This window comes from Morone saxatilis, unplaced genomic scaffold, assembly GCF_004916995.1.
Source record: "Morone saxatilis isolate NCDOM2014 unplaced genomic scaffold, NCSU_SB_2.0 Contig12, whole genome shotgun sequence".
In the NCBI taxonomy this organism is placed as follows: Eukaryota; Metazoa; Chordata; class Actinopteri; family Moronidae; genus Morone; species Morone saxatilis.
The window spans coordinates 8,208,484-8,219,733 of record NW_023339674.1 but is presented as its reverse complement, the minus strand read 5'-3'; the positions used below and the strand labels follow the sequence as shown (position 1 = coordinate 8,219,733).

The 11,250-nt window shown below is 38.1% G+C and overlaps 2 protein-coding genes across 2 annotated transcripts in view; both read right to left on the bottom strand.

Annotated features, from left to right (window-relative positions):
* Window positions 1-3,922, bottom strand: part of si:ch73-61d6.3 (occludin) — a 17,261-nt gene extending 13,339 nt beyond the window's left edge. Inside the window, exon 1 of the mRNA XM_035652950.1 lies at window positions 3,638-3,922. The gene's annotated coding sequence lies outside the window, so the exon portion shown is untranslated. The remainder of the gene's footprint in view (window positions 1-3,637) is intronic.
* Window positions 3,923-5,053: 1,131 nt separating this feature from the next.
* Window positions 5,054-11,250, bottom strand: part of mfsd12b (major facilitator superfamily domain containing 12b) — a 9,247-nt gene continuing 3,050 nt past the window's right edge. Inside the window, exons 3-9 of the mRNA XM_035654116.1 lie at window positions 10,099-10,231; window positions 9,830-10,015; window positions 9,083-9,175; window positions 8,912-9,004; window positions 8,586-8,759; window positions 7,151-7,245; window positions 5,054-5,904 (exon numbers count right to left, since the gene is read on the bottom strand). Coding sequence (XP_035510009.1) covers window positions 5,769-5,904; window positions 7,151-7,245; window positions 8,586-8,759; window positions 8,912-9,004; window positions 9,083-9,175; window positions 9,830-10,015; window positions 10,099-10,231 — 910 coding nt within the window. The 3' untranslated portion in view covers window positions 5,054-5,768. The remainder of the gene's footprint in view (window positions 5,905-7,150; window positions 7,246-8,585; window positions 8,760-8,911; window positions 9,005-9,082; window positions 9,176-9,829; window positions 10,016-10,098; window positions 10,232-11,250) is intronic.

Here is an 11,250-nt window from a genome sequence, read left to right as displayed (position 1 = left end):
AAACACAACGATTCCTATATTCAGATGATTATACACTAATAAAAACATACCAATGAATATTATATTTCATATATCACAAAAGATCCTCCTAAATGTTACACACTGGACCTTTAATAGATTGATCGTTTAGTCTAAAACATTTCACTTGTTTTGTCACATCAACAGTCCAAAATGCAAAAATATTGAGTTTTCAAGATAGAAAACTCTTCTGAGAAGCTGGAAAATGTTTCATCACTGATTAATCGTTGGGTTATTTCAACCAAATATGCCAAATATTCTCTGGTTCCAGCTTATCAAACATGGAGATTGGATAGTAAACGATAGTAAACTGAATAACTTTTATTTTTGGACTGTTACTGGTAGTTTGAATGTGTCACCGAGCACTCTGGGAAATTACAATGGGCATTTTTATTCATTTATTTTACTATTTACTGACATTTTATAAACAGTAACAGCTCTTGATTTTTAATTTCTAGTTAATTCATCTTCAATGGATATTTGCAAAGTGCTCTGTCTTACTGAATCCAGCCTCAGCACGCATAATAAAATCTTTCTCATCTACACATTTCTCTCAGGCGCCTCACTGGGACTGTGAAGGAGGTAACAGCCATTCAGAAACTTACAGACGGACAGAGAGACAATCCCTGGCACTGCCCACAGTCTACAGTCCCGGGTAATAACTCTCCTCTCTTTATGGGACTCTGGCACACACGGCAGAAGAAGTCTCGCCTCAGAGCCTCCTTTCCAGACACCTTCCCATTATTCCCTCCCTCATTCCTCCATATCCTTCATCCCCCACCTCACAATTCCCCTGTCCCCCAACTCTCCTCCCCCCTCCTCCATAACTTCTTGCCTTTGTTTTTGGGAGCAGGAGGGGCAAAAGTCAGGACTGCTCGTCACGGGAACAGTGTTGCCATGGAGTCGGGATAAAAAAAAAGAAAAAGAAAATTGGGGCACTGTCCAGGGAGGATCAAACAAGGGCTCCTCTGTGCTGCTCCTGAGTGGAGAGACTCAGAAGAAAGAGACAGAAAGACGGGGGTCCAGGTGGATGTGCAGGTTGTGTGCAGCAGTGTCAGGTGTCCCTTATTGTTGTTATCAACAGGCTGTCTCAGTTAGCCAGTGGGTCTTAGTTTATTTTCTACTGCAGTGTGTGATTATGTGGATAACTGGCAGGAAATAAACTGAGACTCGAGCCATTTCCGAGCAATGAAATTACACTGAGAGGGAAAAAACAAGTGTGGCTTTCTACTTCAAAGCCTCACAACCCGGTTAAATGGTCCTTTTTCTACTTTAATATATTCAGGAAAAGTACAATGTTTTGCGCACAGAATGTCAGATACAGAGGAATCAAAGGCTCAAATCGTTGTACTCTTCCTTCTAGCAAGTGAACGTGCCAAACGTGCAACTCTTCAGAAATCACAGGTACAGTTTTATTGGACTCGGTTTTTTTTTAATGGTTTAAAGACGTTTGATTGTTCCAGCTCCTCAAAGGTAAAATTTGCTAGTACAGTAGTAGAAGTTGCAGTAGAAGGTGTAGCAGCAGTAGTACTAGTAGTCACATTAGTAGTAGTATTAGTGCAATAGTAGTAGTACAGTATTACTCACATTAATAGTAGTATTAATGCAGTAGTAGTCACATTAATAGTAGTAGTAGTACAGTATTAGTCACATTGGTAGTAGTAGTACAGTTGTATTAGTGCAGTAGTAGTAGTAGTACATTATTAATCACATAAATAGTAGTAGTACAGTATTAGTCACATTCGTAGTAGTAGTAGTACTACAGTATTAGTCACATTAATAGTAGTATTAGCGCAGTAGTAGTCACATTAGTAGTAGTAGTACATTATTAATCACATAAATAGTAGTAGTAGTACAGTATTAGTCACATAAATAGTAGTAGTAGTACAGTATTAGTCACATTAGTAGTAATAGTAGTAGTAGTAATAGTAGTAGTAATAGTAGTAGTAGTAATAGTAGTAGTAGTCACATTAGTAGTAGTACAGTGGTGTTTGTCTGAAACTGCTTCATAAATCTCATTCAAGCTGGGCAGAAAGCAGCGTTTGGACCACAGTCACAGGTCAGGTCAGACACCCACCAGTTGAGCCGAGCTCCACTGCAACACAGAGACTCTATCATCTGCTGCTGATAATGGAATTCCAGTAATACAGTCACATGTCTCACATCTGTCAAAAACAATTAGGCCCCTGCCCGATGTAGGCTGGGACCCACTGGCATACACACAGGAGTCAGCCAAGACTTCCTGCCCAAAAAACACGCCACTGGAAAATCTCCCGGGGGGTCATAAAAAGTCAGCTTGTGGAAAAAAACAGGTTAATATGGATTCAGTTGCAATCATAAAGCTGCAATAATTAGAGGTGTTAATCAATTGTCAGTTATTAAATTAAACACCAACTATTTTGATAATCAATTACTCGCTTTTAAATATATTTCTTTTACCCAAATAAAAATTGTCCAGACTTCTCTGTTTTCTTGGTTTTGGGAAACAGTGATGAACATTTTCACCATTTGTTGACATTTTATGGACCAAACATCTAAACAATTAATCAAGAAAACGATCAACAGATTCATCTATAGTGAAAATACTGATAGCTGCAGCCCTGTTTCATTATACTGAGAGGGTGGGTCTTATTGTCCAATCCCAGTTTTAACCAGTAAGAGTGGACTAAATGTTGAATCAACACAAAACCTAAGCAAACCTTTCCTCCACTATGTTGTATTTTAATGTTTGAGGGTATTTTTCAGTATTTTTTGCATGTTGTTTTGCTGCTTTACACTTAAACAGTGTTCAGTTACTATATTTGTTATACGACTGTTGGGTTTTCTTCCTAAAGGGAGAAAATATAGTTGTATTCTAGTCTATTTCTAACCTTCATGAAAGTAGGATTTATTATATGACTGACTGCATTAGGTTTAGCTTTATAAACTAGCACCTGAGTATAATTAATAAGTCATTAGTTAGTAGGGCTGTGTATTGATCTGACGATATTATACATATCACAATAACCTGGTTACGATTCAATATATTGCAATATTGTAAGCAACAAACGTTTTAAAAAATCTAAATTTAGGGAAAACTGTCATATTATAATGAACACACACAACTATATGGACAATATCTTCATCATAGTCTTCAGTTTACAACACTTGTATTTAGTGGCTGAAACAATCGATACAGTGTTTTTGAGAAACGATACAATAACACAAAACAAAATATCGCGATACTCAGGTGTATTGATCTTTTCTTACACCACCACTAGTTAATACTTAAACTAAACCTGAACATATTGTAGGTTGTGAACCTGCTGTGATTCTTAGTATGGAGGTTATTGTTTGTTATTGATCACGGTTTACCCAATATGCACGTTAAAGCCACAAATACCTTAAATCAACACACATATTATGATTTTATATTAGTTAATAAAGGTTATAGGTATGAAGATGTGTGTGTTTGGGGTGATTTTGTTCCTGTTATTCGGTAAATAGTTTTAGAGAGTTACAACAGCTCAGTTCAGTCTGTATCGGCAGGGACTTTTAACACAAACACATTCATGCAAGTTTATAATAACTCTAAAGACTGCTATTAAAATAACATTAAACCACGGTCATGTTATCTTACCTGAAGATCGATGAAAGGGTACAAAATAATAATGTTTCCTGTCAAATCCTCCTCTTCTTCTCAAAAGTTTGAGACAGCTGAGAAAAAAACCAACAACGCGTCCGTCAGATTAAATTCACCTGTTTCTGAGTTAATGTTGAAGTGAAGCAATCTTTTATTTGATCTTTAAAGAAATTAAAAGCGTCTCGGTTCGACTATAAGCTGATGTCTCCCGGAGCAGAGACAAGAGACTACGGCTCCTTCACAAGACTGCAGCCTCCGAACAAGTGCTTTGTCCCGCCTGTCCGACCGCAACAACACCGCTACACCGCCGAGCTTCAACCGCCAGAGGTCGGCCTTTCTGCGGCTTACAGCGAGGCAGAGACACCGCCACAGAGAGAGATTAATCACAACCAATCAATAATGCAGTTATAGTAGAAGATATTATAAGTTAGAGTTATAAATACAACAGAAATCTTAGTCATAGTCTTCAACCAGACAATGTAGTTCTTGTCATTTGCAGTTACAAGATAAAAAATGTGAGTTAATAAGAGTTTTTAAAAAGGTTTTGTTCTTCATAATCCTGTTAATATGCAGTGGTGAGATTTTTAATATAAAATAGGGGAAAACATGAATTAAAACCTGTTAATTTAAACTGAGAAATTATGTGGAGCTGATGCTTAATGCTCACTGATCGCTGACTAAAGCTTTAAATAAATCTTCCCATTAATGCATTTATTTTTGAAATGATTAAAGTTAAGACTTTAATTTGGGTGTTTTATACAGTTTGACTTTATTTATTTTTTTATCAAAACTTCATCCCAATGGGGTCTGTAGTTATTTATCATAGAATATTTGACTATGATTTTAGTGTCCATGTAATCAATCACCCTGGTGCAGATAGTATAATTTAAAAAATAAAGTTTTGACCTTGTGTTATAGAGATAAAAGATGACCAATATGATTTAATATGTTTGCTTTGGCTTTTTTTGGTCCTACTTTTAGTTTCTCATGCTCCTCTCTCAACAGTTTGTATTTATTTTGTTATCTCGCTCTATAACAAAGTTGCAGAGCTTTCTGTTTGTTTCAGTGTATAAATTCAGTCGTGTTCCTCCGTGAAGGTGTTCATCCTTCAATGAGACAAAATAACTGAGCTGCATTCTGATATCTTCACAAGCTGTCCTAGGAAAGGATTGTTTGTAATAGATTAAATGTTTTCTTAGATAAAGCTAAATAAAAAGAGACAGCACAAAGAAAAAAGTGACCCATGAGCACAAAATGAGACACTGAAACTGACAAACAAAACAGAATAATTGTGTTTTTAACACAGAGAAGGTGACAAATCAAAGCGTAAGAGTGAAATACAAACTTTTTGCTTTAATTGCAGTGAATCAATGTCTCTTAAAGAGAAAACAGGAATAACAAATGATGGTTGAACATGCTGGAATTTATTTTGAAAGTATTTCCATTACAAGATGAATTTAAATCACAGTATGTGTAGTTTACTGATTTATGGGTTTTTAAGTCTTTGAAAGTTACTAACAAAAACGCAACATAAAGAAATTAATACAATCACCAAACAAAATTCTGTTTGTTCCTGTGTAAAATCGATACAGTTTGTGTATATTTTCATTATCAAATGTAAATCTAGAAGTGCTGAGTTAAGGCCAACATCTAAAGCTAGTTGCTCTTCTAGACATCTATATGAAACATTATATTGTGTATTTATGAGTTGTGTAAGTTGTTATTTCGATTCCTACATTACTTCTAGACATTAAATCAATTTAAAGATCTTTTTCTGGTTATGTAGAGTGTTTAATATAATTATCAGGTTTAAAAGCCCCTCCAGGAAAGCAGTGCAGTTACAGATTCACACACTAGGTGGCAGCATGGCTTCATCCTCTGCACCATTTCCCTTGTCCAGCAACAAAGGTTTTACTTTCCTAAAGTCCAAAATGACAAAATATTTAGAAAGTGATACTCGAGGAGCTTGAATACGATTGTGCTCTGTATCCAGCTGAAGTAGTAACAGTGGATTTAAACATAACAAACATAAAACTGTAGGTCATTAAATCTCTGTTGTTGTTGTTGTTGTTGTTGTTGTTTAATGTGTGTGTTTGCAGTGTAGAGCGGATTGTGGAGGTTTTGAACCCTAATTTCTCTGTATCCTGATTGGCCAGATTAGAATTGTGACCAGGCCAAGTGCTGCAGCCACGGCGATGCCCCCGGTTACTGTCACCATGACGTCACGATAAAACCAAATGCAGTCTGGGCAGCAGGCCTCGGTGCTGTGCAAGAGAAAGAGGAAAAAGGGGAACAGCTTTTGGAGTGGGTTATGAGAAGTGAAAGGTCAACTGTGTGCAATAAAGCCACATGAATGATTTCACATCTTTAAGTAAGAAAAATATTCTGTTTATTTCATTCATTTTGTAGGAGAAATATAACTTACACATAAAGAATAAGGCTGGTGTTATTGTATGTATTTCTTTCTGGCAGTCCACAGAAGGTGTAAATCTTTAAAAACAGGTCACATATATTGTCTATTTAAAAAAGAAAAGTCTAAGTAATCTCCTAAAACAATACTGGATAGCAGGAGTAAACAGTGCATTTGTGGAGGACCTATTCTCTCAGCTGTGGATTAATACAAATTTAGTGCTCCAGTGTGTGTTTCAGGTATGTGTGCAAGTGAAACTACAGTGCCCATGTTCATCGTAATGAAGGAACATGTCAGTACTGTGCTCATGGATGCATTTTGGACTTTTAAACAGGGGTTTAGAGCACAGAGGAATAAGCTTTATTAGGATTTGGATACACAGGGAGTACTTGTAAGGATCAGTTCATTGTTGGTTTTGGTCTTTTGAAGGGGTCTTTGTGGGTTGTTCTCAGTCTGTGGTGGTCAGTACCGATCAAAAGTGGCCCGTGTGGTCCGATCCAACAGACAAACTACTGTAGCTGAAACTGCTGAAAAAGTTAATGCTGGTTCTGATAGAAAGTTCTTCACAGTTTGTTGCATATAGGGCTGCGTGCGTTCATATATATATAGGATCAGCTGCTTTTGCCTTTAAAGCAATGGTTCGCAACCTGCGGGCCGGTTGAGAAATTCTGCTACTCAAAAACATGTTTATTTTTCAGACTTTTCTACAATCTTGCCTATTCTTTGTGGAATATTGTAGTTTTACTTCTTCAGACCAAATTATTTAAGTGAAACAGTCTGACGAGAACATCCTGCTTGCTTTCCCACAACAGTTTCCAACACAACTTCCAAAGTTGGTTCCTGTGTATCACAAACCAATCTGCCGCACTAGTCATGCGTTATATAATTTAGGGGTCACAAGCAAGAAAAAAAAGGTTGGGAATCACTGCTTATCAAAAAATGTGCCTTGTATTCAGGCAGAAATAAAAGCTCAGACCAACCACAGAACATCTCTGCCTGTGGGAAATACCTTCATCTTTTCTGACAGCTTCCTAAAACCTTGTCTTTTACCGTCTCAGTGAGAACAACTACTCAAGTGTCAGTCACTCAGAGAGACTCACCTGCATGGTCGGATGCTCTGGATGAGGATGACCCCGACGCCATTAGCCACCTTGTCTGTGAAGCTCATTGATCCATAAACAAAGGCTCCACTTTGCTGCCAAACAAGACAGAGATCAAAGATTATTACAGTCACTGCAGCACAAGTACAAAGGAGTGAAATCCATCAAAAAAAAAAAAAAGCCTACACAGTTTCTCACTGCATTTGCTTCTGTGAAGACACAATAGACCCGCTGTGAGCATTCATCCAGCATTTCATTCATTTCTTGTCAGACGGGGTGAGTGAAGGAAGACAGACATGAGAAGAGTCTTGACAGCAGTAAAATGTGCTGTGATACAAACACGCCACTACAAATCCTCCCCTTTTAATTTCACAGCTGGGAGCTTTCCCTGAGCGTCACACGCCCGTGGCACGAGAACAGATTGACTGGTCTGATAATATTAGTATTCTATGTGACATTTAAAACAAAAAGGTTGCTGTTCCTCGCTGCCTTGTGACGAGGTTTCTCCTGACCCCTCGAAGTGAAGAGAACTGATGATAAAATCAGCATCTGCATATTCTCCTGCACTCGCAGTGTCATTTTGAAGTGGCATGTGATTATTGTATTTGTGCCCTGTTAGGTTGTATTTTTTGCTTTGGCAGACTAGGAAACTACTGTGTTGTAACTGTCAAAAACCGAGCCATGGCACTCCACTGTTGAGCGGACTGGACTGTTATCAATTCCCACAATTTACTAATTTAAAGGATAAGACAGGAAGACCAAAAGTAACAATATCTACGTCTGTGGCCTTCAGTCACAGGTCCATTTGTTCCTACTGATGTAAGTCTTTCAAAATAGGCCATAAATACATATTTTAATCTTTTTTAAACAGTCAGTAATCTCCTTAAACAGCTGGGTACTGTAGTTTTTAGCAAACATCATCAGAATTAAACCATACATTTGTTGGGGACTATTTTCAGCTGTGGATTAATACACATGTGGTGCTCCAGTGTGAGTATTAACAGCAGCAATATACTGTATGTGGGATTGACTCAACATACACTGCAGTGCTCATGTTCTGCAATTCAAATCTGCGGCCCTTTGCTGCATGTCTCCCCCCCATCGCTCCCCACTTTCCTGTCCCTCTTCAGCAGCTATCTATCCAATAAAGGCAATAAAAGCCCCATAAAAACCTTAAAATTAATGAGAGAAGATGTCACCCAGTGCCACCAACAGTGTGGCTGATTTATTTTTATGTTTTTAACAGGATTAGACAACATTGGAGCTCTCTAGCACAGGGGAATGAGATATATCAGGGTGTTGATAGAATTAATTGGGATTTGTTTATGACATGACAAATATACTAAATATGATGAGCGTCATCCTTTTAATCCCTCAATGCAACAACTCTCCGACAGAGCTGTGACCTGTTGTAGGTTAGTTCCCCTCCACCTACCGTCTGCTCCCCGATGAGTGTGGCTGTCATAGACAGAGACATGACCAGGATTGTAGCTGAACCAGCTCCCAGCAGCACAGCGGCTCCATAGATAACCTCAGCTCCCATGTTCTCGTCCATAAACACCCAGACAGCGAAGCCAAACACCAACAACAGGCCGATCAAATAGGTAATCTGACAACAGCAGACACATCTAATTTCAATATAACTTTAAATCACTTGTTTATTAATCATGCAACAGACATGAATTCATAACACAAGAGAGAGTTGTTGCCAGTATGGTGACAGTAAAAATGTACGTATCTTATTATTAGGTAGAGACTCACACTGATTCCTATGAACTTGCTGATTGGTTTCATGGCCAGAGAGCAAACGAAGCCGCTGACATACATCACCAGAGGTATGATGGCAATGAAGTTCTGAGCACAGAGGAGGGAAATTAGTATCCACACTGCAACACAGGAGGCTAGATAATGAGTTACACTGTGTGGCCTTACCTTTGGTAACATCAGTGAGTCGGTGAGGTAAACGGAGATGTAGGTCTGAGATAAGTTGACTATTAGTCTGGTGCACATGTACAGGAAAGCCATCTGGTACAAAATCAGAGAGATTTAGAGCAACAATTCAGTGTTTCTGCAGGTTTTAGCAAACAAATCTGCAAATAATCAGAATCAGAATCAGAATCAGAAATACTTTAATAATATAGTGTGTAATTAACGTTATTGTTCATCCTTTTCAATGTATCCTTTTGGATGCTTATCTTTCCTCGCACTGAAGGCAACCATCAGCGTTTACTACTTTAAATGAGCATACTCATGAAACTCACTTTAGGTATGCAAGGCATCACAGCTAGGGTCGAGTACTGTTTCAAATTTTTGGATGTTTTGAATTTTTGAAGTTTCAGTACTGATAACAAAATGATATTGAGGAATATAAACTTGCTAAAACTAAAACAACATTTTTCCTCTAAAAAGTCATAAAAGAGCTCTAAAATGACCAAAACTATAATTTAATTAGAAATATCTGATCAAAAATAAGTTAACAAGTTGATGCTATGAACATATTTTAATTAGTACTCAAAAATGTATTGAGGTTCAACACACAGTCTGAGCTTTAGTCACATACAGATGCAGAACTACCTGCAATACCTTTTAATTCTCATGTAAACTGACATAAATGAATCCACCCTGTGAGGAAAAAAAGGGCGGAAACTTTCTACATCAGCAGAAAGATTTAGGAGTCACCTGGTAGAAGGAGGGCTCCTTCAGCCAATGCTTCCACTGAAACACAGTATGAGACAAAGTTTCCTGTGAGGAGGAAGGTGTGATCAGCTGATCGTCTCTCCCAGAGGCCGACGCGCCCTCTTTTGTGCCCACATGGAATAACAGGGAGAATACGGCTCCGGTGCCCAGCATAATGAGGGCCAGCGTCTGTGGACAGAGAGAGAGAGCTCAGCTTAAATTATAGTGAGTCTGCAGGAGTGTATAAATCTCTCACGTATCTCTGTTCTCACCCTGAACAGAGGGACGTCCACCAGGCCCAGGTTGTCTGTGATGGAGGGGTCCACATTGTGCTGAGCCTGGAAGTGGAAGAGCAGCCAGGCCACGGTGTACACGGTGATATTGGCCACCACAGTGAAGGCATACCTACAAAAAAACAGAAGACACAGAGGCGTCTTGTTCTTGCTTCAATATTTAAAAATAGATCACTTCCAGAGTAACTTCTCTTTTCTTCTCACAAGGAATTTGGTTTATATTTCTGTCTTATTGTTTTACTTCCACTGGCATAATAATCCCCCATGACATGAATCTGATGTTGCAACTAGTTTTCGTCAGTTCTGCTCTTTCCGGTTTGGACAGTAGAAGAGGAAGAAGGTTTTTAGAGGAAGTCATGACAACCTTTCCCAAAGATGGGAATGAGGACATGGTAGCGTAGAGGAAAAAGGAGAGACTGAAGAGGAGATAAACAATGGAAGAACTGACCCCATCGTTCATGTTTTTAGATTCAGAGAAGGAAAATATTAGAGTCTGAAAGCTTTCCTGACAATTAACCATACTCATTTATTACTATTTACTCCCAATGTTGTTGCTCCTAAAGCCTGTAAACTACAACTTTTAAAAAGGAATTGTCTTCTTAAGAATATAATGAAAGCAGATTTAACTATGTTACACTGTATCTCTAATTCAACAGAGGTCAACTATGTTTTTGGAAAACAGTCCAGTCACACCAGCTTTGCCTCCTGAATAGAAATATGTGACTGTATTGCTCCACAACGGTGAAATTCCACATCAGATATTCATTAACTCAAACTGGAAAATCGGCACTGAGAGAGGCTTTGTCAACACAAGTTCAGAAGTCATTCTTAATACTGTAAGCTGTTTAAACAAGCACGGTGGCAGAGTTAGAGGTTTTACAGTAAAGGAATAATTCACTCTAAAATATGCTATAAATGTAATTGTTTTAATCAAATTGTGAATCTCAGTTAAGAAATAAACAAAAAATGTTCCTGTAAAATGTAAAAGGATTATTACAAGGCAAAAAAAAAAACATTAAAAGAATAGTTAACGTTAGATATTGTGGGGGAAAAGCGTATTTCACTATCTGCCGGAGAGACAAGATGCCACTAGTCGGCCAGCAGCCGGTTAGTTTAACTGTTAGTTTAACT